Source organism: Enhydra lutris, unplaced genomic scaffold, assembly GCF_002288905.1.
Source record: "Enhydra lutris kenyoni isolate GAN:26980312 unplaced genomic scaffold, ASM228890v2 scaffoldscaffold21, whole genome shotgun sequence".
Taxonomy (NCBI): domain Eukaryota; kingdom Metazoa; phylum Chordata; class Mammalia; order Carnivora; family Mustelidae; genus Enhydra; species Enhydra lutris.
This window is the reverse complement of record NW_019154105.1, coordinates 69,075,681-69,103,291: the sequence shown is the minus strand read 5'-3', so window position 1 is coordinate 69,103,291 and position 27,611 is coordinate 69,075,681. Positions and strand designations below refer to the sequence as shown.

Genomic DNA, 27,611 nt, shown 5'->3' with positions numbered 1-27,611 from the left:
TCGTCACCGCGCCCTTCGTGCCCGGGCGAGCCAATGACTGTGGCGAATTGGGGCACGTGATAGGGGCGGGGTCCCCGTCGGAAGGGGAGGGGCGAGGCGAGCGGCCTGGTGCGCGGTAGGTGTCGCGGTCGTCGCGATACCCGGCAGGGGCTGCGGCCGGGCTGGGGTCCTGAGGGCCGGCCTCGTCCCGGGACTGTTTCCGTCCTTCTCCCCCCTCTTCGTCCTCCTCTCCGTCACACTCTTCCTCCTCCTCCCCGTCACACTCTTCGTCCTCCTCCCCTTCCTCCTCTCCATCCTTCTCCTCCCTGGGACACCACCCCTCCTCCTCCCACTCCCCTTCGTCTTCACCCTCCTCCGCCTCCTCCCTCCCCCCGCCGCCCCCCTCCTCCCTCCCCCCGCCGCCCCCCTCTGCCCAATCCCACTGCCCCCCTCCTCCCACTCCTCCTCTCTGCCCTCCCCTGGGAAACTGTTCCCCCTCCTCCTCCTCCTTGGTACACCATCCCTCCTCCCTCTCCTCCTCTAAGGGACACCAGCCCTTCTCCACTCCCTCCACCACCACCACCACCTCCTCCTCCTCCCTGGGACACTATCCCTCCTCCCTCTCCTCCTCCCCCCCCCACCCCCCCTCCTCCACCCCCCCCACCACCCCCACCCCCCTCCCCCCCTCCCTGGGACACCTATCCATCCTCCTCCGCTGCCCCCTCCTCCTCCTCCTCTTCCCCTCACCCCACTGTCCCCTTCTTCTCGCTAGGACATTGACCCTGACCCCTTCCGCTTTCTGGACGCTCCCTCCTCCCTGGTCACTGCTTTCTCCTCTTCCCTGAGACACCCCCTCTTCTGTCGTGTGTGGCCATGGTGCCCTGGGCTTAGGAACTCTGGCAGAGTCCATGGGGAGGGACCCATGGTCAGTGGGGGATACCAGGAGGGTGCTCAGATGAGATGAGCAGCTCCCTACAGCTGCCAAGCGGGTACTGAGTTAGTGTCAGTGACAAACATTACTGCTTGAGAGTGGCTCCTGGAGGGGCGCATGTACAGTGCTGGGCCCGGGCCCTCCTTCTACCAAATAAAGCAGCCTCCCAACCAGCCTGGCCCCTGTGCTGCCCCCAGTTTCAGTGCCTGCTGAGTGACCGACTTCCTGGGCCGTCGGGCGTCAGCCTCGCCCTTCGTTTCCCTTCCTGCAAACCTGCTGTGTGCTCAGCCCTGGAATTCTGGGTGCAAGTGATGCTGGCCCATAGCCACTCGCTCTGCCGTCTGCAGAGGCTTCCTATGGGTTGTGATCTGCAGAGGCTTCCTGTGGGTTGTGAATGAGCCGTGTGCTGAAGGGAGAAAGGGCCACAGGCACCTTTGGGAAAAGCTCATTTAAATTTTATCTAGGCAGTTGAATTCTTGGGTTGCTGAGGTACCTCCCACATGTGGAATTGGAGAACTCTAGAGTTACTCTTGTGTTGTGCTTTTGCTGATTTACCACCCAAAATGCTGTGCCCAGAATACCATCTGCATTGTTGTATTTCCGCAGCCAGGTCACATCAGAGGCTAGGGCTGGAGGGGCAAGCCTTGTAGCTCCCCGGAATGCCCAGGACACAGTGAGCTCAGGAAACGTGTAACAGACCGCGAAGGCTAGGTGGTCCTTCCATGTCTCTGCCACACGTGTTTCTAGATATGGATCAGAAACTGTCCAACCTGGTCGAAGAGCTCACGACTTCGGGAGAACCCCAGCTGAGTCCTGAGAAAATGAAGGAACTGAAGAAAATTTGCAAGTATGTCTTAAGGTTCAGCGTTTCACACTGCCTGGCTCTGCGGGTCCAGACACTCCTGGGGGCAGACCTCCTGCCACTTTTGTCTGTCAGCCCTGCCCGTCTGCCCCCACCATGGCCTCTGTACAGGGAAGGAACGGCCCAAGATGTTTCCCCCAGGACCCTGCAGGTCCCAGCTCTGGTGGGCGGTCACCTTGTGGGGCAGTGGTCCCAGGGTTGAGGGGGAGGGCATGTTGGGCTTTAATGCTTCAAAGGTGGCCTCAGCTGGGACAAAGTTGAGATTCACTGATTGTCCTTATCCTGTATTTACAAAACAGGAAAATGTAAGTGATTTTAAGGAATGAAGTTTTTAGCTTTTGACAAAAAAATTGCAGCCCAGATCAGGTTTCCCTGGAGACCCAGAACAGCCCAGAACATCGGTGGCTTCTTTTGCAGGGAAGGTAGCTGGGAGGGGCGGCAGGAGGGGGCAGGGTGTATGCGGGCTTCTGCGGGGGGAGGGGCGGCAGGTCCCTTCCTCCTTGCTTCAGTGCCCTGGCGCGCCTGCAGGGGAGGCTGGTGACCAGGGGTCTCTGCTCCGGTCGGACGGTGACTCCTTGAGGCTTTGCTTTGCAGGCCATAAAGTCTCTGTGATGGCCTCTCAGCCATGGACAGTAACGGGCACGATGTGACGGGGCGGCTGTGCTTGTGTCCCAATAAAACTTGATGGGCACTGACGCTGGCTCTCGTGGTTTTCACATGTCATGAAGTATTATTCTTTCATTAAAAAACGTAAAAGCCATTCTTGCTTGTGGGTCATACAGAAGCATGTGGGAACCTGAGGGTAGTCGTTGGTCCAGCCTGCTCTGGACGGAGGGGAGGGGAGTGGAAGAGGGTACGTCCCTGCTGCTTTGCACACTACGCACACACACAGGATCAGGCCTTGGCAAGGATGACTGGTGTCCCTAGGTCTTCGGAGGAGCAACTCGGCCGTGCCTACCACCTGCTCATGGCCCAGCTGAGCCAGGACCATGCCGAGATCCGCCTCTCCGCATTCCAGGCCATAGATGAGCTCTTCGCCCGGTCCCACCAGTTCAGGATGCTGGTTGTTTCCAACTTCCAGGAGTTTCTGGAGCTCACACTGGGCACTGACCATGAGCAGCCCCTGCCGCCCCCCAGGGAGGTGGCCCAGAGGCTGCGGCAGGCTGCCACCCGGGCCATCCAAGGGTGGAATGAGAAGTACGGCGCGGCCTACAAGAAGCTGGCTCTGGGCTACCACTTTCTAAGACACAGCAAACAGGTGGGCAGGCCGCACGCTCTGTGCTGCATTAGTGGACAGACTTGCCTCTCAGGGCCAGCCAGTGTTGGGGGCAGGGCTCCCGGGAGCAGGGCAGCAGGTCCGGGTGGAGGGAGCTGGGACTCTGGTCCTGACTTCATAGAAAGCCAAATGAGAGAAAGGGGTCAGCTTCTCAGATGCGACCCTGTTCTGTCCTGGAGTTGAGTCCCTCCTGGGTCTGCTGTGGGCTCTGGTGGTCCTGGGTGCGTGAGACCCACCAGGATTGGCTGCCACCACCCCTGCCCTCCTGTCCGGGCAGCTGGCTGGTCCCCTCTACAGCCTGAGCATGCTGCCTGACACTGCATGTCCAGGTCCCCTCCTGGGGTGTTTCTCGGAGGCATGCTGCTTTCTGGACTGTGGGCTGGCTGTGCTCAGCTGGGGATCGATCATTGCTGTCAAGTGTGTTTCCTTGTGTTTGGAAGTGCTGGACCCCAGGGACCCGGAGGATCTGGCTCTGTGCTGGCACGTCTACTGGGTCTGTCTGACTTATTTTCTTTGTGTTCTGTGCAGTCAGGTCTCACGTCCCCTTCAATTTCCCAGGTGGATTTTCAGGACCTGAGTGCGCGGACTGTGGCAGAGAGAAAGTGGGAGGAGGAGAAGCAGAAGCGCTTGGATAGAATCTACCGGGAGAAGTCTGAGCGGGCCATCAGGGAGATGGAGGGTGAGTGACTTATCAGGCCTGAGGGCGCTGGGCCTGCTGCGCTGCATCAGGGCTTTGTGCAGCCCACCCTCTGTGCCCAGGTTAGGGCAGACCTGAGCCCTGTTCTCAGGAACCTCTGGGTGGCCACTTCTCTCCCGCGCCCCCTGGCGGTGCCTAATGGAAGGTCTCCATGCATCCTGGAAGGTCTCTTCGCTGGGGGAAGCAGGAGACATGTGTCTGTTCATCTCATGGCCCTTGTTTCCTCTTGCCAGCACCCCCCACTTCCAAAACCTGATGCCTCTGAGCACCCGGCCCTTTCCATGACGGGCAGGCCCCAGCTTAAGGCATTTCTGGCTCGCCTGGCCTAGGAGGAGCCTGGAAGCAGGCCTCTGTCGCCTGAGGAGGGTGCTGGTTGGCCCCAGGCAGATCCCATTGGCAGGTGGCTGGCAGGAATGGAATGGTCGAGATGTGCTCCAAAGGGAGGACTGGGAAGTGGTGTGTGTCCTGATGGCTCCCCACGGGCCTCCCTTGTCCGAAAGCTCTGTCCATGGTGGCATGTCCCACTTGGTGTCCGGGGCACCGTGACCCTCATGGCCAAAGTCCAAACCTGAGGGTGTCTCTGAGGACGTCCCAGAGGGAAGCCTCGTGCTGCTGAGCTGGTGGTTTCCCAGTGGTCACCAAGCCTCTGCACGCCCAGGGCACTGGCCTCTGCTGGGGGGCAGGAGGAGACCTATACTTCCATGTGACATGTCACCACCCAGCCCGCCTGCCCCTGGGCCCACCTGCTCCTGGAACATCGCCCTACCCTTGATCCTGGGCCCTGCACCAGGGGAGGCTGTGCCCTGTGCTGGTGGCCCCAACAGGCCACACGTGTGTTTGCAGAAATGGCCGAGGAGATCCGGCGCTGCCTCACAGAGGTGGAGAGCTGCTTTCGGCTGCTGGTGCCACTGGACTTTGCCACAGGCCTGGGCACCTCATTGCCCACAGTGGGCTTCAATGTGTCTATGGAGAGTTCCTCTAGCTGGGCCAGTGCCGGGAATCACGGAGACGAGGAGCAGCCCTGCTGTAGCAAGACCCTGCTTGCCTCTGCCGGCTGTCCAGGAACCAGCAGTGGGGCGGGGCCCCCTCAGACTACCGCAGGGGCCAAGGACGAAGAGGAGGAGGAGGAGGACGAGGAGGAGGAGGACAGTGACAGAGACAGTGACAAGGAAGAATTCGTGCGGTGCCATGGGCTGGGTTCCCACAAGTACATGCTGGATGTGGAGCTCTCCTCAGGTAACTTGTAGCTCCTGCTGGCCAGCCAGGGCTCTCTCCCCTCAGCCATGGGCCTTAGGGATGCTGGTGAGAGCCCAGACTTCCCCAGACAGCAGGGCAGAGACTCCAAGGTTGGGGTGAGGGGTGACTTAAGGCTCAGAGTCCGCGGCTCCACCCTGAGGTCCTCCTTGTGATGGGCTGGCCTCATTTTCTGGGGGACTGGGGAGCCCTTGGGGAGGCTGCAGTGCCTGGTCCCCGGCCCATCGGGATCAGAGGGTGACTGTCAGGGATCAGGTGCCCCCCGCTCTGCCTTGGAGAGAAACATAGTTGGACCGCGACTTCCCACCACGTTCGCAAGGATGCCACGTAAGAGGTGGGGCCCCATATGGCCCGGCAGCGTGTGGGGTGTGGGTGGTTGGGGGCCCGTTAGGGGTGTTCACAGGTCAGACTGTGAAGGCTGGTCAGACTAGTTGTGTGAAGACCTGCTGCCCCTGGACCTCTTGGGTGTCAGCAGCCCCAGGGAGCTAGCAGCTGTTGGGGGCCAGGGAGCAGGCCATGTGCAGGAGGTGGGGTGCCCGGCTAGAGACAGACCAGGTGGCAGGATGCAGACGGGGGCCCATGGGACTGAGCCGCGGTATGGGCTGTATGGGGGAGGGGGCTCCACAGCTCCCCGGGCTTGCTGGTTGGCCTGGGGCTTGTGTACCTGTGTGAATGCCGTGTGGGGCCTTGGGGTGTGGTGTGGGGGGAGGCATTAGCTTCAGGGTGAGACGGTCCCCACCAAAGCCAGATCTTTAAGTAGCGCATCTGTTTCTCAGGCATGAGGTGCAGGGTCCCGGGCAGAACGTGGCTGGGGCAGGGTGGGCAGCAGTGCGGGTGGTCCCTATGCAGTGCTGGGTGACCCACCCTGGCTCCTTCAGTGACCCTCATGCTTTGTTCCAGACAGCCTGAGGGTGCATGAGGATGAAGACAACCATGCCGTCATCCAGTCAGCCCGGGACGCGCTCAAGCTTATCCAGAACAAGTTCCTGCCAGCTGTGCGCTCCTGGGTCCAGGTGAGGTCCGCGCGTGCCGGGGTCCTGGGGCAAAGTCAGGGGCCCACAGGGTGTGCAGGGTGACGCTGCAGGGGGTTGGGGAGGACTGTGCCATCCTGGGTCCAGGTGAGGTCGCACGTGCCGGGGTGTGCAGGGATGACGCGGGGAGGGGAGGCTGGTGGGGAAGGACTGTGTACTCCATGGGGTGTGCAGGGGTGAGTTGGGGGGTTGGGGAGGGTGCCCTGGCCCGCCCAAGTGATGTGCCCCCTCATTGGCAGCTGTTCACCCGCGCGGGGATCCATGGCGGGCACTTAGAAGCTGCCATTGACCTGAAGGCAGAATTGGAAACCACCCTGCAGCGGTCGGAAGAGCTGGACATTAAGCCTGAGGAGGGGCGCCGGAGGGAGGTGAGTGCCACCACTGGGCTGGGGAGGGGTGACAGCAAGGAGATCTCCTCTTTGAACTCTTTTCTGAGTCAGCAAGCATCACTGGGCCTTGGGAATACTCTGGTTCCTACTTCAGTGGGAGCTCCTCTCCTGAAATGGAAGCTTTGGCCCGGGGGCCAGAGAGCAACAGGCTTCCCTGCGGATGGAGGGTTGGGACAGGGTCCAGGCAGGAGGGAGTGGCAGAGCAGGGGGCGGGGGGGAGTGGTCTAGTCTGGAGAGAGATCCCAGGGCCCTGGAGGAGGAGAAGAAGGCCGTGGGCTGAGCTGAGACCTAGTCTAGCCCCGCTGCACAGCTGCACCCTGAGCTCCCCAAGCACCCTAGCAGAGCCTCCTGTGAGCTGGTAAGGGCCTTCCAAGCTTCAGGGCCTCGTCCCATCCACCTACATTGCAGCCGAGGGCGCTCAGTGTCAGGGTGCTCGTGACAGACCGAGAATCAGGACTTGGCCTTGGCTTTATGCAGAGGGCCATGTCCTGGCTTGGGGAGGTGGGAGGCCCTCCCAAGCAGGGCCCCACAAAGGAGCTCCTGGGTGGCAAGGTGGGGTGAACATGTGGCCTGGTGCCCCATTTGGGGAAGCCAGTCTAGGCCAGGTGTCTGCTGGTCGTGTGGCACCTCACGGGCCCCATGTGGTGTGGTAGGGGGTGGCTGGTCCCCTTGAATGCTGGGTCCCGGGGCAAGGTTGTAGAGCTGGGACAGGCCCACACTTGTTGATGGGGCACAGGTGAAGTCCATCAGTTCCTGAGATACCTCCCATGGCCTGTGCCAGGACCTAGACCTTGATGTCTGGGATGGACCTGAGAGCTGTCTCCTTTGTAGGTGTCCTCAGGGCCTGCCAGCAGGGTGGAACAGCCAGAGCTGGACTGCGGGGGTGGGGGGGTGTCAGCACAGCTGCTGGCCTCTCAGAACTGAAAAGGCAGATCCCAGAGTGCCCCTCTTTGCCAGGATGCTGGGACCCCGGACCTGGCCCACTGAGCGGGGCCCTGGCTCTGAGTGGATATAACTGTTTCCAGCAGGAGCTCTGGGGTGGGAGGAACAGCATTCCCCAGTGGGGAAGAGAGCAGGTTTGGAGCCACTCAGATCTAGGATGGACAGTAGGTGACACGCTGGGTCTTGGCCCTTAGTGACCTTGAATCTCTCCAGGGCCACTGGACACCTGTTGCAGGGCCATTGCCCTCGTGTGAGTTTCTGAGCATCCGCCCCACTGGCTGTCCTCCAGGTGCAGGTGTGGGGGGTCCCCGGAGACCGGCAGAGGGCGGTCTTGCCTTTCTTCCACAAAGCTGTGGCATCAGAGGAAAGTTCTGGGCAGGGAGCCCAGCCTTCATGCTCCCTGGTATTTGCTGACCGATGTCCTAGAGGTGTTTCTGTGGGCACAAGATTCCTTGAAGAGCCTTGTTTTGGGGATGTGACCTCATTAAGAAGTTAGTTGTGTGAATTTTGACCAAGGTGGTTTTTTTTTTTTTTTTTTACAGCAAAGGAAGGTTGTTTTCTGGTCTCAGGAGGGAGGTGATCTGGTCAGCTCTTCCCAGCATGTCAGGATTTAGCTCTGAACGTTAGACGAGCCAGGATCATGGCATCAGAGCAGAGGCTGGCCTGAGAGCAGGGAGGGGTGGGGAATCAGGCTGGCTCCTCTGGGTGCCCCCTTTATGGCGCCCTGAGGACCAGCCCCCCTCCCCACCTAGCAGGGGCTTGCACTGGGAAGGAGCTGGGGAGGCACCCTCAGAGCAGCAGGGGCTTTGGGGAGAGCCCTGGCAGCCGTGAGGGCTGGTTGGGCAGCATGACATTGTCCCTCTGGGCCTGGGGTCCACAGTACCATTGGGGCCCACAGGGCCCCGAGCCTAGAGCTGGCGGAAGAACCATCTTGCCTTGTGGCTGTAGAGCCCCCAGGGGAAGGGCCCGTCTCCTAATGAACCCAGTTAGGCAGGGGTCCGCGTGTCCCTGGAAGCCGCAGCCTCCCAGCAGGAGGCACAAGGTGCTCAGTGTGGTAGGTTCCAGCCTGCGGCGGCCAGTGAACAGTAGCTGGGAGGCCTCTCTCCGGATGCCCCAAGGGCTGGAGGAGACAGAGTGGGCTCAGGCTCCCTGTGTGGAAGTAGCCCTGCCCTGGGTGCCCTGGGACTGCCAGGGTTGGGCTGCTAGCTCTGCTGTGGCTGCTGTTGTCCCCGCATGGACTCCTGGGGCCCCCACAGGTCCTTGACTATGCTGGGACTGTTGGGTAGCTCCTGCACTGCCTCCAGACAACCAAGCTGGTGGGGGCAGCTCCATGCCGCTGCACACTGCACGGAGCATCGGGGGTACTAGGGGCATTGGGGATGCTGGGGGCACTGGCAAGGGTGGGAGGCCAACCCGGAGGAGCGCTGTAGGAGAAGGGGCCCAGCCCCTCCTGCGCAGGGATAGCAAGGCCAACCTGGATTGCCTGGAGGAAGGTGGCGCAGTGGGAAGGGAGCTTCCCTGCCTCTGTCAGCGCTCTGACGCTTTCCAGACGCTTCTCCACAAGCTGATTGAAAAAAGGAACTGCTCTGAAATCCTTGGAGATTGTGCTCACCGCGCTGGCGGGCTGCGGCACCTGGAGATAAAGCGATTGGGGCACGAGTGGCTGAGTGGCAGCGCCCTGCTCAGGTGAGCGCCGCTTCCCAGAATAGCCGCTGTGTATCTGCCCATCAGCTCCCGCTCCACGAAGGGCCTGTGGCTGCAGGAACCACTGTGGTCCCTAGAAGTCACGAGCGAGCTGCTCTACATGGTTTGCCTTAGCATTTCCCCTCCCACAGGAGCTCAGCGTCCTAACTATGCACAGTAGGCCGAGCTGGGGTTGCTGACTTGGGAACGAGGGATTCAGTATTGGAGAACTTCGGACGGATGGGCCGGAGATGAGAACAGACACAGGGCTTCTGGCTGGTATGCCACCACAGTCAGGGGCCCATGGGGAACAAGCCCTTGGGGTGGGGGTGTTGGAAGGTGGCCCTTTCTGGTTTGGGGTTGCTGTTGGTTTGTACATACTGTTTTCCCTTTGACACAGAGGTTCTGACTTTGAGAAGTATTTAAGCCAGTTTAAATACGTTTAACTGTTTGTTTTATAGAGTGTGTCTCTGTTGTGTTTGGGAGCAGCTAGGGATAAATCTCAGATAGATCGATGTGGAGCATCATTGGGTAGATTTAGTCTTCAGCCTGCTGCCGTGAGGAGTGTAATAATCCGCGCCTGCTACATTCATTACACTGATAAAAATCCTTTGTAAACTTTGAAATTGCCTGCGGTTTAATTATGTGGTCAAGATCACCAATTATTTTGTATTGTGTAATTAACAAAATATTAATTTCCTGCCAACTAATATGTCTGAAAAAATTAACTTCAAGCATCAGTTTATGTAAACTCTCAGGAAGATGGGTTTTTTTTAATGGCTGGGTTGTAGGTTTAAGTGGGTGAGATGCTTGTGTGGGCGTCTCTGTTCTCACCGACCAGCCATCTGACACAGTGGCCACAAGGTCTAGACAGCCAGCACATCCTCATTCCAAAAGCAGACATCATCCTGCAGGGCTCTGGGAGGCTTTCTTCCACGCCGGCCGCCCCTGCCTGCCTGAGCCGTCTCCCCAGCGGACGGGCCTTCTGGCGGAGGAACTTCCTCCCTCCTCAGGCAGGGGCTCTGGACGCTCTTGCTGTCATCGTGTCCCACAAGTTTTCTGTACCATGGGAACCACGTGAGCGCCAGCTCCCTGTAGGTGAAAAGGACAGAGCTGGAGCTGGGGAATGAAATGTTGAACGAGTCAGGCACCCCAGGGAGGCAGGGGAACTAAATCAGCCAGCAGTGGGGACCTTGTGCTCGGCAGGGCCAGTAAACAACCTTCCTGGAGACGAGGCTCTCTCCATCACGCTGAAGGCCACTCTGTGGCTGAGGGCTTGGAGCTGGGGGAGGGGTCCGCACGCCTCCGCCCTTCTCACCAGCGCTGGGAGAGCACACATAGGTTCCCCACTGCTCAGGGCCAGCCCTCTCCCCTGTGCCCTAGGGCCCTGGAGCACAGCCCCATTGCGCCCAGGCTCACCCTATGCTGCTATGCACCTCTTGCCCCTGAATACCTTCCCACAAGCAGCCCTGGGAGGTGGGTGACGTCACCTCCCCATTACACAGGTGGGAAAACTGAGTCTGGGGGAAGTCACGTGAGTCTCGGTCTCCAAGGCCGCCAGACACCTGCATTTTGCCTGTGCAGTTGGGCTGAGGGAGCAGGTTTCCCTGTTCTTGTGTGGATGCCGCTTCCATGGGTGGTGAGAACCAGGGAAGTGGCTGGCTCTAACCAGGAAGCACTGTGTGCTCTGTGGTCATGCTATTGGCATCCTGTCCCACAGCTCATCCGCTCCCACGGGCCTCCCCAGGGCAGCAGCCGCAGGGGAGAGGCTACCGCCTGCAGCTCCCGGGTCACTACCTGTGCTGGGGGACGGATGTGCCCGGACCCCACCTCGCCTTGGAAACAGACCTCCAAGCATCCCATGGCCCCACAGCATGCGCCGCTAGCAGCCCGTTGCCAAGGCGAAGCCCTGGGGAACTGCATCCTGAGCCCATTTGGATCAGACAAGAAAGGGGGCGCCAGTCACTCTGGACACAGCGGCGCTTGTGCACCAGTCGTTCCTGAGTGGGAGGCCATGTGCATACAGCCTGCTCTGCGTCCCAGAGACCTCTGCGTGGCCTGGGTGGTGGTGGCCTGGGGTCCCTGTTCCTTTGCGCTTGCCCCATTCAGCCCCGCAGCCCCACTGTCCTCTGCCCTCTGAAGGTGCGTCCCCAGCCACTGGAGATGCACATGAGATATTGGCTGGGCTGGGCAATTTGCACGGCCTTCCAGGGAGGGCATTAGCATATAAATAGCAGATGCAATGACGACCATCACAGCTGAGCACGTTTAATTTTTAGTTTATAAGATAGAATGGGGTTTTAAATGCATGGCCATCAAGCCGCTGAAAGACAAATGCAGTTTGGAGCTCACTTGTCTGACGAGGCCTTACATCATTTTTTTTTTTTTTAAAAAGGGAAACAGACACACATAAAACTGAACAAAAGTGATTTCTTGGGTGAAAAGTAATTGAGATTGCGCACCGAGTTAATTAGATCGTACAAAATTTATTTAACAGTCCCAGCTGCATCTCGGGCGTGCGTTTGGCGGGCAGACCCGCTCCCAGACCAGGTCGCTCTTCCTGTTCCTCCTCCAATAATCAGGAACCCTGATACCCCCACTGCTGTAAGCTGATTGTGTTGTATATTTTAGATGTTTTATTGCTTGTTTAATTATGATCCTAGAAGCTCATTTTTCTAAATCCTTTTAACTGTGGATGCAAATCCATTTTTAGGATACCGGCGGAAGGCCCACAGGCCTCCTCGGCGCCTCCCTGCTGCAGCCGGCTGGCATCTCCCGGTGCGGGAGGCGTCTGGTGGGCCACAGGGCTCTGACCGCCTGCCCAGGGACTCCACCTGTTGGAGAAGGTGGGTGCACAGCCCAGACGCCGCAGGGGCGGGGTGGGGAGCTGCAGAATGAGAACAGTTCATAAGTGGACCCCATTTTGAGGACCAGTTGCCTCCTTGTGGCGTGATCTCCTTCCTTCCCAGGGTTCTCAGGGTGTCCACACACTCCTGCCCCACGCCCTGCCCAGGGCCTCGCCTCCCTCAGGTCTGGATTCTGGCCACCTCCCTGTCCCACCCCGGGACTGGCTTCGGTGGGCTCCTTCCTGCCGGCCTCAGTTTCCCCAGGCCATGCTGTTTGGCCAGGGTCCTAGAGAGGACTTTCTGGCCTGGTTGGTGGCAGTGTTCTGTTCTCTGAGTCAGCGTTTGGTGTGAGGCCCTGGAGCAGGGCACACAAGTGCCACAGCAGCAGCCACTGTGCCTAGTCCAGGGGCTTCCTCTGCATCTGGACAGCAGATGTCACTGCCCTTCCCCCATGATCTGGGGGGTTTCAGAGCACTGTCGCAGCCCCGGGAACTCCATGTTGAACTCGGAGGCTCTGGAGTGCAGATTTGCAGATCTGGTGTTAGCAGCGAAGTCCGTCTCTGGCCTGGGGTCACTACGGGTCCAGGGGCCACCCGTGGCCGGAGAGCTCCCCGCTCACGTGCACAGATGGGCTGTTGCAGAGGCCAGCGGCCCGGCTGCGGGGACCCTGAGGGGGCAGCTCTTACCCCATGGGTCCTCCTGGAGGTGGGTACGACCTGGCACACGTTGTCGGTGCTAATTTAAGAACAAAGAGGTGCCTGGGCTCCATATTTCATCATGGGAATAAACAGTTTTCGTTGGGGAGGAAAAGGGTGTAATTCCTAATAGTTAGCTAAGCAGCTGAATATTTTTTAGGAAATGAAAATTTAGTAAAAGTCCCTGGTGAAATTGAAGGGTGTGAGTGGTGAACGTAATATTTTATGAAAATGACCCCCATATTTAAAACCCGCTGCGCTCTGTTATGCATTGTAGCACCCCGTCCACATCTACCTTTTAGAAAATTAAAACACATAAATTCTGTTTAGTGTTTGATACGCACTGCACTAGCTGAGAACCGTAATGCCCTAAAACCTTGGGCTGCTTTCCACCTTTCATAAATTCCTGGGTAGATTCTATACAAAAATAATTTTCAGGTCCGTGGCTCATTGTTATTCAAACGTGATTGATCGCCGTCATTTGCCCAGCTCGGGAGTTAAGTGCCCCTGTCATTTCCAAAGAGTATAATTGGGACGTTTCACAGGTCAGTGGTGGAGACAGGCTTCCCTTTTGATCAGTGTTAGACTGATAACAAAAAATTACAGTTTCCGATGATTAATGTCTGCCAAGCTTCCCAGATGCACCACAGTGGGTTGTGCCCAAACATAGTGCATTTGCATCTGATTATGTCTCCCAGGGGCAGGCGTCCTGGGTTGCAGGTATGGCAGACAGACGTGGTTGCTGGTGGCTGCCACCAGGCCTGGCTGTGTGGCGACGGGCAGCTGTGGGGGGGAGCTGCCGGCATCGATGACTCAGCCGAGCCTGGGGTGGCCTCCTGCCCCCAGTATCGCCCAGGCTGTCCATTCTCCGTTTGGGCCTCACTGGTACCTGTGAGCTGTGCTGCAGAGAAATACTTCAGAAGTGAAGGCGTGTTACGAGGTTCTCCAGAGTTTGCCTCGGTGATTGGCGTTTATCCAACAGGGCTCCTCATCCTGAGGAGGATTCCTTCTGGGGCATTGAAACTGTGGTGCGGGGTTCACGTCCTGGTCAGGCTGAGCTGGCCCCCGAGTGCTCCCGGGTGGGGTGGCAGTGGGATTGTTTCCTTCTGGGGGATTGAAACTGGTGCGGGGTTCACGTCCTGGTCAGGCTGAGCTGGCCCCCAAGTGCTCCCGGGTGGGGTGGCAGTGAGTCAGGCGCTCCTGCTTCCTCCCTGCCGTGACCCTCTCAGGAAGGAGCGATCCCTGTGGTTTGCTCTCCCCCAAGTCCCATCCTGGGGCTTGACCCCTGGGGGGTCACTGAGAATGTGGGGCCATTTTCAGCAGCCTGACTCCCCCAGTGTGGTGGCCCAAACTTCTCCTTGGGAACCTCCATGGAGAGGCCAGGTGCTACTTAGCCAGCGGGTTTGGGGCAGGGGTCCGGGTCTCGTGGAAGGAAGCCGGCTCCTTGTAGTTCTTCAGGCCCTCTGGGCAAGCTAGGGCGGAGGTGGCCCCCAGCTCCTCTGGTAGCTCTGGACCCCTCACCACACTGACCTGGGTGGGGAAAGGGGCATCATTGAAAGGAAACTGTTTCTTTTTGGCTTTTTAACAAGTTACTCTTAAGGACAGAATATTTCAGAAATGCCGTAGTCACACCAACATCCCCAAGAGCTGCCCCAAGAACTGCTGTGTTTCGGCCTGCAGGGAGGGGCGGTCTTGCCTGTCCTGGGACTCTGGAAACACACTCACTCCGCACCTCTCCTGGCATTTCAAAGGGCACCAGGCGGTGGGGCAGGTTGAGCATGGTTTAGACTCGGAGCTGTGGATCTGGCATGAGCTCAGGAGTGGGACCAGGCCTGGAGACAATCCTTGGTCTCCGGGCTGTGGTGCAGCCCACGCCTGACCCGCAGAGGTAGGACTGGGAATGTCCGGGCCTCTGTGCTCTGTTCATAGGCAGGTCTGGGGGGGGGTTTCCACAGGTGGCAGCCCCAGAGGACGAGGATGAGGATGATGGGGACTTTGTCGAGGTCCCAGAGAAGGAAGGGTATGAGGCCTGCATCCCTGACCACCTGCAGCCTGAATACGGTGAGTGCAGTGGGGGCGGGAGGGGGGTCCTGCTAAGGATGCTGACCCTCAGGGCGTGACCTCATATCTGGGGTCTGGGGCCCACTGAGCAGGGGAGCCAGCCATGGTGGCCACCCTGCCTGCTAACATTGCAGAGCTGTCACTGAAAATCATGGGATTCTCCCCATTTGTGCCCCAGGTCTTTTTGGGCCAGGCTTCTCCCTGGGGCCTGCCTCACCGTGGGCTCCCACTGTCCATGGTGGGCAGGCCCTAGCACTCATTCAGTGGGCACAGCCAGGCTGGTGCTCCATGAGGGGCAGCCCTGCTGGGGAAACACAGGTCTCAGCACAGGGGAGTGAGTCCAGGAGGCGGGCGGGCACCCCAGAGTGGACAGAGAACCCGCATGGCTCCTGTGCCCTGGGGAGAGTGCTGTGGGTATGTGGTTTGAACCTCGAGGTGCCGGGAGACTGCTGGCCGTTCACCAGCTCCTTAGTCCTCAGGCCTCATTGGCCCTGGCGTCCCCACTTACCACCTGTGGAGTCACGGACTCTGCCGCTGGCCCAGGGCTCCTGTGTAGCTCTTGGCAGCGGAGGGTTGTGCCTTGGGAAGTGCAGACCCAGCTGTGACTACTCTTTCCTGTCTGGGGTTTCCTTCTTTCGCATGTCTGCACCCCAACATGGTGGCATCTGGTGAGAGGGGGTGTGGACCCGTGGAATCCACCCAGCACACACACAGGAGGCCGATAAAAACAAGACCCATGGCTTTTGTGGAGAAACAGACTAGTCGACTTGTCTCTGAATCTATAAGATGAAATGCGAACTTTTCCGCAGGGTGTAGATGGTAGGCAGCTCAGCTGGGGCCTGTTAGGGGCAGCACGCAAAGCAGCACATCCAGACCTGACAGTTGCTGCTGGCACAGCCCTGGTTCCTTTCCTGCAAGCTGGCCACCAGCCTGGTGTCCTCTCCCTAGGCACCAACTTGGACGTGGAAGCAGCGGCCACCCATCCTGCCCCCTGCCTGCCAGGGCCTGTGTGCATGCCTCGCCCTCTGCCCGAGCCACGCAGGCCTTCACATTTTAGTTTTCAGGTCTTCCTCTAACCACTAGGCACCCCTCCTGCTCTTCGTTCCTCTGTGTTGTTCTGTGCCTGAAATGGCTTCGTTTATGCTGCCATCCCTCCCCCACCCTGGAGCAGGGGCTCCCTGTGGCCAGAGGCCTCACCTGCCCCCACGAGGGACCTGGGGGCTGCCCAAGGCATCTGTTAGGAGCAGTGAGCGCCCTCCTGTGCCCAGGCCAGAGCCCAGCAGAAGCCCAGCCACACCCGAGGCTGCCTGTGCCCAAGCTGGGACAGTGGGCAATGGGGCCAGGACTGCCAGGGAGCAGCTCGAACACGGTGCAGTGTGGTCACTTCTCCAGGTTTCTACAGCGGAGGAGTCTGGTGATGGGCAGTCCCAGCCTGAGCACCTCCTGTGGCTAGCAGTGCATCCAGCAAAGGTCGGGCTCAGAGACCCCAGGCCCCGCCCGTCGGGCCTGGGAGCCCTGCACTGACCCTCAGCTGGTCCTCTCGGCCCTTTCCAGCTACAGGCGCTTGGCCTGGCCCTTGGCACATCCTGCTTGGAGGGCACGGAGCCTTTTCCGCAGAAGAGAGAGCTCGGCCTGGGGCTGTGTTGGTAGCCAGCTCTGGTCGTAGCAGGGAGCATGGCTACAGTCCGCAGAGGACTTCATCTGCTCCACATCCACTGTGCCACGGAGGCCATGGCCTCCAGCAGGGACGGTGGGGCTGCCGCCACTCCCACTGGCGAGGTGCTGAGCAGGAGTGGCTGAGGGGACTGGACGACAGGCTGGGTGGGCCCACCATGCTCACAGGACATGCGCCTGGACTCAGCACAGCCCTAGCACCATGGCAAGGGGACCTGCCATCCGCGGCCTCAGCCATGAGGGAGCGGAGATGAGCTGTCCCCACAGAGACATTGCCGATCCCCATAGTCTGCAAGCCTGACAGTGTGCAGTCTGCCTCCCACTCTGGGCTCCCGGGGCACCTGACCGCCACCTCCTCATGAGGCCAGTAGGGCCCAAGTCCCTGGTGCCCATAGCTACACCTGGCCCATGGAGGGTACCTCAGGAGCCCAGGAAAAGAGGCAAGACTGCTGCCAGGCCACCGTCCCTTTGCTCACGACATCCTGTGCGTAAGCCGGAAGGTCATGCTCATGGCTGATGTGGGTCTGTGTTCGCAGACAGGTGGGCTGCGGGGGCCTGGTGGTGATGGACCCAGCTGGACTAGGGCCGCAGGGTCGCGAGGGTCGGGAGGGCCCCAGAGACAGCCGTGCCCCCGGTGGGCCCACCCTCGCCACCACCCTAAATCCCACTGGGAGCCCTGGCGGGCCCCAGGGCTCTGGAGGCTTCCAGACACAGAAGTGTGGCAGCCGAGGCAGTTCATAATGCTGGTTTATATTCCGCCTCTGTTTTTTCAATTAAATGCAGGTGAACCCGCAGTAGATTGGTCTAAATCCACACGGCTGTGGAAGCTGGTGCTTTTTCTTTCTCGTTTCTTTCTGTGAATTTTCAGCGAGGGGCTTTTATCTTCCCCTTAATCCTACCATTTCTGTCAGGACATAATCTCTTTCTCAAATTTACATTTTAATTACAAGGCCAGCTGAACTAGGTAAAATCAATAATGTCAAGCTCGGCGGCCTAACTCCGTGCGGAAGCCGCAGCCTCTCCATTTCCCACTATCGATTCATCGCTCCCGCCCTGTCTGCCTTAGCGCTCCAGGCAAATGGGTGCCACTTGGTCAATTTAAACAAAAAGGGGGATTTGGGCATTTGTAGGATTCTTTCTAAAAGCAACGGTGGGAGTAAATCTGAGCCCAGCTCCTGTACTGGGGCCTGTGCCCGTCCGATGGCCGAGTGGCCGGCTCTGCTGGAGAATGCTCGCTTCCGGGCTGAGGCACACCAGCTGCTTTTTGGGGTTTTACTTTGAAAGTGTGTGTCAGCGAGATTGATTTTCTACAACAATGTGAAAATGGTCGTGTTTTTTTTTAGCGCTCTGAGTATTTACTCTGCTTTAACACGCTTACCCATCTTTTTAATGGTTTAAAACAACAAATCAATGAAAAATATATTTCATTCTTGTAACTCCTAGGAATTCACATATTGATCCTTCGGCTGTGATTGTATCCATCTAAATGCCACAATGCCCACTTATCAGCCTCCCCCAGCACCCTGGGCACGTGTGTGTGGCTTGTGCACACTCATGGGGTTGGTTGTCTGCGACAGGCTCTGCATAGTCAGTGATACTTCTTGTCAACATCCCGAGTGGGGGTTTTGGGGGGTTTCGGGGAGCTGGGGCCAAGGCAGCGTGGTGATGATGGAACCTGGCCTGGGGTCCCAACCCTGGCGGACTTGTCACGCCCGAGCAGCTCTGTCCTCTGCTCTCAGCTGCTGGAACCTGGGAAAGGGCAGCGGGCGGGCTTGCCGGGCATCTGCAGTAGGTGCGGGCACATGTTTCCTGCACAGGGCCTATGGGCTTCTGGAGCCCCTGCGAAGCTGTGTGGGCCACATGCCAGGGAGACCATGCACAGAAAGGGGCCCGTCCGCTGTTGCCCGCGACGCTGCGGGGGACTGGGCTGGACGTCCCCGAGTCGGGTTAGGCTGCCCCTGCTGCAGAGAGCCCACGCCTAAAGCACACACTTTAGTCCTCGGTGCTGCCACGTCCCTTCCAGTTCTCTCTAAATCCAGTGTTCATGAGTTGGTTTTGGAGGGTGCTGGGTGGATCCGTGTTCAGCAGGGCCATCTACACCACAAGTCTGTGTGCTCAGGAAGGGATTGTCAGAGTGTGTGTGTAGGTTTCTGACGTCTGGGTCTTCACTGCCCTTTGCTCGGCTCCTGGCTGCTCTGTGGCCCAGGGACATGGTCTGGGGGCGCTGAGGTCCCCTTGGTCCTCCTGCCTGTGGTCCTGTCAGGCGTGCATGTGTTCTGAAGGGCTTCCTGGATGCAGCGTCCCATGTGGCTGTGGATTTGGCCTTTTTGGTCTATTGTGTGAGGGTGCACAGAGCTGGCCATGGCGAGCCCCTGAGCCGCTTACCACGTGTGCTGTGTTTTTCCTTGTGTGTCTGGAGCCTGAAACCCGGTCTTTCTGGAGACACTGTTGTCCTTGCTTTCTCCGTCCCACTCTACAGGGTGAGTCTGCATGGCTGTCTTTAGCTTCATCGTCTTGTTGACTGTTTAAGTGGGTCTTGTGTGGACCACAAGTTGCTAAAAGTTTTGGAACTAATCTGCGTTTTAGCTGATTTTGATCTGTTTAATGAATTGTTTCTGGTTGTTTGATGTCCCAGACACTTTATTACCCACTGGGTTTTCTTTCCCCACCTTTTGTTTGGTAGGTTAATATTTTTTCTGCTAGTTTTTAAAACATTCCATCAATATTGATAAAATTGTAAGAGTGTTGATTTTTCTGAGAGTTATCCCTTATTTTTGAAAGGTTCATCTTCATGTTTCCTGTGCACGGTCCTGGTCCCGTAACACTGTCTGCACCGCCCTCCCCCCGCGATCCCCCAGCCCAGCACCCTGCTCACCCCAGCTCAGCTCTGGTGCCAGGTGTGCAGTGAGAGGCAGAGATACCACTTTGTGCTCCCGCTTGCAAGCCTTGCCCCAAACTCCCTTTCCTCCCTGACGGATGGATTGATGACTCGCTCAGAGAGTGTTTTCAAAGCAGACCTTCCTGTGGCTCCGGAAAGGGTCTCATGTGTGCGAAGCTGTCCCTCACGGGTACCACAGGGTGCTAGTGAGCTAGATAGAAAGTTCTAGCTCGTCTTCTCTTTCAAGCTTCTCAGGAGGAGCTCCAGAGACTTCGCGTTCACAGTCACTGTTAAAAACACTGGTGTTGGTGGGATGCTTGTCCTTCGCCCTTTCTGCTGTTCCTCTCTAGAAGCTTTTTGGATCTTTCTCTTCATCTTATCGTCCTTAAGTTTCCCTGTAAGTCTACCAGCCATGTTTTCTCTGTCTCTTTCTTGACACTCAGTGGGCCATTTGGGTAGTTCCCAAATTCCAGCAAAATTGGGTGTCTTATTTCTTCAACTGCTTCCCAACTCCAGGTTTTTTTTCTGTGCTTTGGGGGCCAGTAGAGAAGATGCTGACATCGGTATGCAGCACACCCAGTGTCCGCACCTGAGCTGTGAAAGCTGCCATCTGGCTTCATCCCACGCCCGCTGCCTGGGGTGCCCACCACCTGGGGCACCCGCTGCAGTCCCTGAGTCATTACCTCTGTCCATTGCGGGGGGGGGTCTCTGCTCTCCCCTCCTCTTCCGAAGCTCCAGTGTGCTCTGGGCCCCACGGCCCTTGGGGAGCATGCAACACACCTGACCTGCTGGACATCTCGCCTTCTGTCTGGAATATGCTGCTCAGCTTCCTTCCTGGCATGTCACAGTCCTCACATGTGACTGCGCTCAGCCCACAGGACCTCAGCTCCCACAGCGAGTTTGGGGTGGCACGCCTCTGCTGATGCCACTCACACTGTGTGCCGCCCTGGGACCCTGGCCTGCACGGGGGCAGTGTGGCCATACACCCTGCAGAGAGGGGCCGGAGGGGGCCAGGGAGGGCCCCTATGGTGCTAGGAATCTGCCTTCATCCCGTTCTGAGGATTTGGGGTAGACGCTGGCCTACAAAGCTCTGCAGCCTGGTAGCCTCGTCTCTGGCCATCTCCGGTAGAGGTGTACAGAAGCACCAGCGTGGTGGCCTCTTCTGGCTGGAGCCTGGCTACAGGCTGACATGGGTCATCACTGCTGGGCCGTCAACAGGGGGTAGAGATAGAGCATAGTGCCCCCGGGGGTCGGTCTGGGGTCATGGGAGCTGTGGCCAGGAACAGCTCCTCTCTGTTCCAGGGCTGGAGAAGGACCCTACTGCCCAGGGCTTGCAGGCCAGGAGGACAACAAGGCGGGACGAGGAGGCGCATGACCCCACCTCTGCTGCTGCCCAGCGTCACCACCTACGTGGACACTCGCTCCCTGCCCCGAGCCCCAGGTGACCTCCAGATGCCTATCTCTGCCTGGTGCAGGCTGCCCAGACACCTCTGGCTGTGTGGGGGTGACCGTAGGTGTGCCCCGGGCTGGACGAGCACCTGCCACTCTCTGGGCCTCTGGCTTGCCTGGGAGAGAGGGGTCCTTGGAGAGCTGGTGGGGACAGGTGTCAGACCCAGGAAGAAGTCCAAAGATCCGAGACCAGGTCCCTGCAGAGCTCCCTGAAGACAGCTGGGCTTGGTGCCAGGACCCAGCGGCTGCCCTGGACCCCGAGCCCAAGGTGGCAGAGGTCATTGCTTGGACGTGTTGACCCCGGGGTCTGTGTCTTGAGGAGAGCAGAGGACAAGAGGGAGAGACGGGGCCTGTGGCAGCTCCTGCATGCACAGTCAGCATGTCCTGTTGTTGTGACCTCACTAGGGCGCCTATGGGACACGAGGAGGCTGGGAAGCTGGCAGCAGAGCGGGCCCGGGCACCTGTTGTACCCTTTGGGGTGGACCTGTGCTACTGGGGCCAGGAGCAGCCAGGGAAGATCCTCAAGTGAGTGTGGTTGTGTCTGGTCCCATCTTTTCCCAGCCCGCAAACACCACTGGGCCCAGGGCCTAGCTCTGCCTCACACTCCCTGTGGGGACGATCACCACATGCAGACTCTAGTAGGACCACAGAACTGTGCCAGGGGGCGCCTTTTAGACCTCTTCTCAGCCTTCCTGTGACTCCCTGGGGAGACGTCCTGCACCGTCCTCCTACAGTCTGGCATCATGGGGTGTGAAGGATTGGTTGCCTGGGCCTAGGGCCCTTCCTGACCCATCCTCGCCCCTCCAGTGCTCTGACTCAACCCTGCACGTGGGCCAGGCCTGGGGCTCTGCGAGGACTTCCCGGAGCTGTCCCTGCACTGTGCCAGCTGGCGCTGTCCTCTGGGGGCCGCAGACAAGAAGGGGGCACAGGTGGATCCACTGGTTAACCTGCTGGGGAGCGTGCAGTCCTGGCAGGCTGGGGACAGCCATGGAGGCTGGACAAGGGAGGACCCTTTCTGAGTTTGGGCTTGTGGCACCTGCGACAGGGTCCAGAAGTCTGGGTCCGCTGTCCTCAGACTGCCCTGCCTGGCCTGGCCTTGTGGCCACAGTGCCGGGCAGCCTGCCCATGGCGGCTCTGAGAGTCTGGTGTTGCAGGTGTGAGTCTGAGCACCGCTTCTGGAAGCCCAGCGAGGTGGACGCAGAAGTGGACAGTGCCGCTGTCTCGGAGATGCTGCAGAGCCGCTCCATTACCTTCGCAGGGAGGTTCGAGCCCGTCCAGCACCGGTGCCGTGCCCCGAGGCCCGACGGCCGGCTCTGTGAGCGCCAGGACCGGCTGAAGGTGAGGTGGCAGCCATGGCTGGCAAGGACCATAGGCACACATGGGCATGGTTGCCGCTGGAATGGGGCGGCTGTATGGAGTGCTGGACTCTCGCCAGCCCTTGTGAAGCCAGCTGTGGCCCTTGGCAGGGCCCCTCCTCAAAGAGGGCTTGTCCATGGCTGGCCCGCGTTGCTCCACCACCATCTCATGCCCGGGGTTGGGGGTCTGATGTCTAGGACCTCGGTGCTCTGCGCTGGTTCCTGTATGCCTGCCCCACACAACCCTTCCTGCACCCGTGCTGCGCTGAGCACCAGGTGGCCGGAGTGAGGGAGGTGGCTGTGGCCAGAACTGCTCTCCTCTTTGTCCCAGTGTCCATTCCACGGGAAGATCATCCCCAGAGATGACATGGGCAGGCCCCTCCAGCGAGAGGACAGGGCCTGGGAGCAGAGGCGGCTGCAGAAGGGGGCGGGGCGTGCAGGTAGGTCTGGGGCCAGAGCAGACGCTGGGTGCTATGTGGGGGGGATAGCCTGTGTGGGGGGATAGCCTGGGACCCAGCGGCTACCTGCTGCCTCCAGCGTGTTTGTAACTCATGGCAGCACCCCGGGGGACATGGGCTTCTGGTTGGGCCAGGTTTTCATATTGCTGCCCCCTGGGAGAAACAGACTCACGGCCAGAAACCATCATGTTGTTTGGTGGCTCGGGTCTGGGTTCTGAATCACGTTTTTAAGGAAATTGGAGAATGAAGGTAAGAAGGCTATTGGCTAAAGCCTGTGCTCCAGAGAGGAGAGCGGCAGGTTCTCCGTAGCATGGGAGGTTTGGGATGTGTGTGTGCACACAGCTGTGAGTGCATGTGCTCGTGTGCACAGGTGTGCGAGTGGGGTAGGTGTGCAAATGGGGTGTGCGTGGGTGTGTGCACACATCCAAGTGGGATGTGCATGCATGTGTGCATGCCCAGGCAGACATAAGAAGGTCCCAGGTAGGCCCTGAGCCCCAGGTCTCGGCAGCCAGTTCCGCACAGAGGCCATTTCAGGTTCTGGCTGATAGACTAGCTTCAGGCCTTGAACCGCAGAAGTGTTGTTCTCAGGACAACTTGGGGACCTTGTCTCAACACGGTATGTGTGTCAGTGCCCTGTGCTGGGCACGTGCCACAGGCTGGCCGCCCCGTGACTCCCGAGGGCCCCTGGATGGCAGGGTCACATGGTGTCCCCTAGAAGTGGCTGTCACTGTCTGGGAAGCTTGTGGGTATGTTCAGAATGTGGGGGTCACCCGTTAGACCTCTGACCCGTCTCGGAGTCTCTGTGGTCTGTCAAGCCTGGGCTAGGGTCTGGAGGTCCTGGCCACCTGGGGCTTTTGCTGTCCCAAGAAAGCCACGTTGTGGACCTGGAGCCCCCATGTGCGTGGGGGCAGCGCTGGCCTGCACATGAGGGTCCCAGCCAGGTGGAGTTTATCGTCATTAGTGGGGTCTTTCCCTTTGACAGATGTGAGATTTCAGGCTGATGCTGTGTCTGAGCCCCCAGGCCGGGGACAGCAGCAGGGAGGGGCCCCTGACCTACTAATCCGCGGGGCGAGGCCTTCCCTGGTGGCTCACACTCAGTAGCAAATTAAGTGCGTATTTTTTGTGTCAACCCTGAAGAGTATCTGGTTCTCCAGGCCTCGGTGACTTGTTAACAACAGGTATCGGGCTGCGGCCGCGGGCCGGCGCTGGCCAGTCAGATGTGAAATAGCATCTCTTTACTAACTACAGTATTGATCCCCGCCTCCCTCGCACGCGCAGCAATTTTCTTTCCCTGGCGCTAACCTTGGTGACAATGCGCCAAGCTCCAGGCCCGCCAGCGCACAGGAAGGCCGTGCGGCCCCAGCAGCTATTGATTTTCCTCAAAGGCTTTTAAATTGCTCCTTCATTTTACTGAGATGCTCATTCCATCTCTCCCGGCCGCCGGTATTTTTCCGTGGTGTTTAAACAATTGCTCCATTCACTGGGCCCCTAAACTGTGGCGCCTTCTTATTATGGGAGATAAACTGTTTAGACAGTTTTCCTTAATCTCGGATTAATCGTTCTTGGATCTGAATTGTGCGGCCCTGTACTCCTTCACTTCAAAAAATCAACTTGGGGAGGCCTAGCCATCTGTCTGGGGCGCACGTTCCGTGGGGTTCCCATGGGCCTGGTGGGCACCAATGGCATGTGGGGTGCTTGGTACCCTCCTGTAAGCCGGGCTCAGTGGCCCAAGGTCTGGGCACATGAGGGGGGCTATGCTGTCACCCTCCTGACCAGGATGCGCCTGATATCACAAAGCCCAACCCCACCTTCCAGACGCAGGCCTGCTCCCACTGGGACCAGGAAGCTGAGGCCAGAATGGGAAGGAGAAGCCAGGGCAGGAGTGAGGCTGTGGGGACCCCGGCATGAGACAGTGAAAGCAACCCTTGGTCCTGGCAGATGAGCGTGCTGGCCTGGCTGTGGTGCAGCCCCAGGCTGGCGAGGCCGGGATCTGTGGGACGTGGAGCAGCGTCCCCTGCTGCCTTGCCTGACCTGGGCCGCAGCAGGAAGAACAGAACTGCCCTGGTAAACTGACTCCCTCACTGAAGCCCATTGCCAAGTCCTCTTTGGACAAGTAAAAAAGAAAGCTCAGCCTGTCCTGAGCGCTGGGCCCTCGCTCCCCTGCTGCACCCAAACACCAGTCATCAGATGGGTCTGGCCGCTGTCACCGGGGGCCGGGTGGACTGGTCCTGCTGGAGGCTGGGAAGTAGCCTGCCACGGGCGCCCATCTCAGCTGCCTTCCTGCCCAGGGGGCTAGTGGGTACACCAGATGAAGCTTCTGGGTCCCCTCCCAGCTCTTTTCTGGCATCTGGTGGCACAGGGGCCTGTGGGCCCAGGATGGGTGGGCAGCTCTGCCTTGCCGTCCACCCCCTTTGTTGCTGGCCAGCAGTGGGCCGAGAGGGGTCGGGGCTCGGGAGAGAGGCTCTCTGGTCGGTGTCAGGAGTGTCTTGAAATCTTGGGGTCTCTTTGCAGATTGGCAGGACCCCGAGTTTATGAGAGATGTGGAGGCTGCCACTGGAGTGGACCTTGGCTCGTCTGGGTCCAACAGGAGCGCCAAGGGCAAGAGGAGGAAGTATCCTGGCCTCACCGACCTGAAGCAGCGGGCCGACACTGCCCGTGCACGTATTGCCAAGAAGGTGTTTGCCAAGTAAGAGCTACTCGCCCCATGCCTGTCCCCCGTCCCTGGATTTGGGGACACGAAGGGGGTGGATGAGCTTCACTGACCAGCCAGCACTCTCTCCTTTCCTGGTGGTGGGGGGAGGCCTCCATGGGGGCTGCTGGTGCAGGGCCAGCTGTCCCTGGGGGGCTCTGTTGTGATCCGTGCCCGGGGACATCCGTGTGGGGACAGCAGGCAGGGGAGGCCGGCCAAGACGGGGGAGATGGGAGACACCACATGGGTCTCTGCTTTAGCAGACCTTGGCCAGTGCTGCCGGGGAGGGGGCTCAGGGACGGGGCATCTCCACAGCCCAGCTGGACATGCCTGGCGGCTGGGGACTCGGCAGGGCCCAGGCAGGAAGGCCTCCAGCCAGTGCTCTCACTGCCTGCCCACCACCAGGGCTGGCCAGATGAGCACACTCAGGGTGCTCCTGTAGGAAGCCCTGTGAGGCCGTGGGCTCCTTGGTTGGATCTATGCACATGTTGTGGGTGCTGTCAGGCCATCCTCGTGGGGCAGCCTTCTCAAGCAGATGATACCTGGAAGGCATTCTCCTCCATGCGGTGGCCGTAGGAGGCATGCATCCTGGCCAGCATCACTACATACTTGGCCTGTGCAGGGTCGGACAGGAGAGAGCCCCATGAGCTCGTCCTGTTGGAGAGCCACAGGTGACTGAGCCCCGGAGTCGCACCTGGTGGTCACACGGGCACTTGGGGGCAGCAGGGCATCGCTGCTTGGCGGCCTCGGAGGCTTCCTCTTGGGCCCAGGGCCCTGCTGAGCAGGCAGCAGACAGGCTGGGCAGCGAGACACACTTGATGGCCCATTCGAGTCTTTGCTGGCAGGCCTGCGGTGCTGCCCCGCGGCTCTGTCCTGGGGCGCTGTGCATGGGGCTAGGGAAGGTCTGGTGCTGCCTTACTGCCCTTGGTCTGCTCCCCCTCTGGCCTGCTGGGCAGGCTCTGCTGTCAGTCTGTGGTGCAGCCTGGCGCTGGTGAGGTCGGGATCCTGGGGGCTCGGGGCTTGGAGCTCCCACGGGGTTGCTTTAGGCTCCGGACAGGTAAGCTGCAGCCACTTCTGGGCTGTGTTGCCCATCTGCACAGTCTGAGCAGTCTGCATGGGGCAGCCACTGAGGTACTAGGGCCTGATCCCAGCCAGACCACGCTCAGAGCCCAGAGCCCTGGCCAGGCTTCCCTGATCTCCTCTCACTCTGCTTTCCCCACAGGGCTGCTGTGCAAAGGGTGGTCACAGTCATGAATCAGATGGACCGGAAGAAGCACGAGAAGTTTGCAAACCAGTTTAACTATGCGCTGAATTAGAGGGCCAGACGTGGTGTGTGCAGCCCCCCTGGCTGTCGGCCCCTCTTCTGGCCTCCCTCAGCCAGGGTGCAGGATGGGAGTGCAGACCCGGGACTGGGCTGGAACCACAGCCACCATTTGTTGCATGGATTTCTTGGGAGGAAATAGTTCTCATTCTAATCACAGTGCCCCAGAGGTACTGACGCTCCCCTGCCCTGGGGAGCCACGGCCCTCCCCTGAGGAGCCACTGCCATCCAGGTTATATGGGTCTGGCCTGCCTGAGAGCCTGGAGGTGACACGGGCAGTGTGTCCTTGAAGAGCCCCAACTCCCACTTCCCAGCCTTCTCCCTGGGCAGTGGTCACTCGGAGGGACTCTGGGAAACCTCACACTTTCACATAAACATTGTTTTTAAGACAAGCAGGGTCATGAGCCACTCGGCGTCACCGCTCGCGTTTCCAGCTCACGGAGCACTTTGGTGATGTTTATGCATCAGAATGCCAGCAACTACCTCACGGTTTTCATGTTTTTAAAAAACAGCCTCATACTCTCACACCCTAGAATTCACCCTTTCAAAGTGTACCACTTAGTGGCATGAAGTGCGCTATATAACCTAGACCAGAACCTGTACACCAGGTTCCAGAACTTTCCGTCACCCCAGAAGAAAGCCTATCCCCATTTTCTGTCACTCCCCTTGCCCTTCCTCTAGCCCCTGGCCCCTCCTGATTTGTTCGCGGCTCTGTCCTTTCTGGGTGGACGGCGTCCTAGCAACGTGTGGCCTTTTGTGTCTGCTTCTTCCATTCACTTAGCACAGCGTCTCCAGGGATCTTGCGTGTTGTGGAATATGGCCCCGCAATGACACCTCCGTATCACAGACATTTGGGGAGTTCTCACACCATTTGGCTGTGATGAGTAATGCTTCTGTGAACATGTGTGTCCGAGTTTTGTGTGGACATATATTTTCATTTCTCTTAGGTTTATGCCTAGAAGTGGAACTGCTAGTTCATTTGGTCACTCTGTGTTTACTTGTTGATGAACCGCCAGACTGTTCAAAAGCAGCTACCCTGTTTTACTTATATTCTTTCCACAGCGCGAGGGGTCCAATTTCTCTGTGTTCTTGCCAACACATGATCTCTGCTTAATCTTAGACACCTGGGTGTGAAGTGTTT

General features: G+C 59.0%; 1 protein-coding gene across 2 annotated transcripts; it reads left to right on the top strand.

Annotated features, from left to right (window-relative positions):
- Nucleotides 1–93: 93 nt before the first annotated feature.
- LOC111149297 (UV stimulated scaffold protein A) lies at nucleotides 94–27,611 on the top strand. 2 transcript variants are annotated; one of them, XM_022506286.1, is made up of 14 exons: nucleotides 94–115; nucleotides 1,517–1,757; nucleotides 2,700–3,030; nucleotides 3,607–3,727; nucleotides 4,589–4,981; nucleotides 5,900–6,012; nucleotides 6,270–6,398; nucleotides 14,541–14,646; nucleotides 20,501–20,639; nucleotides 21,053–21,172; nucleotides 21,802–21,985; nucleotides 22,334–22,442; nucleotides 24,972–25,146; nucleotides 26,372–27,611. In XM_022506286.1, exons 2-14 carry the CDS (start codon nucleotides 1,633–1,635, stop codon nucleotides 26,463–26,465), a joined length of 2,139 nt encoding a protein of 712 aa, XP_022361994.1. In that variant the 5' UTR covers nucleotides 94–115; nucleotides 1,517–1,632; the 3' UTR covers nucleotides 26,466–27,611. The 2 variants fall into 2 exon arrangements, with proteins under 2 accessions (XP_022361994.1, XP_022361995.1); XM_022506287.1 differs by lacking the exon at nucleotides 94–115 and having other exon boundaries at nucleotides 1,240–1,757.

Excerpts from the sequence above, each read along its gene's own strand:
- LOC111149297 (XM_022506286.1), top strand. The coding sequence starts at position 1,633 with ATGTCTCTGCCACACGTGTTTCTAGATATGGATCAGAAACTGTCCAAC. Across the intron at positions 21,173-21,801 it reads CAGCCAGGGAAGATCCTCAA|GTGTGAGTCTGAGCACCGCT; the intron begins GTGAGTGTGGTT and ends CTGGTGTTGCAG. Across the intron at positions 21,986-22,333 it reads AGCGCCAGGACCGGCTGAAG|TGTCCATTCCACGGGAAGAT; the intron begins GTGAGGTGGCAG and ends TCTTTGTCCCAG.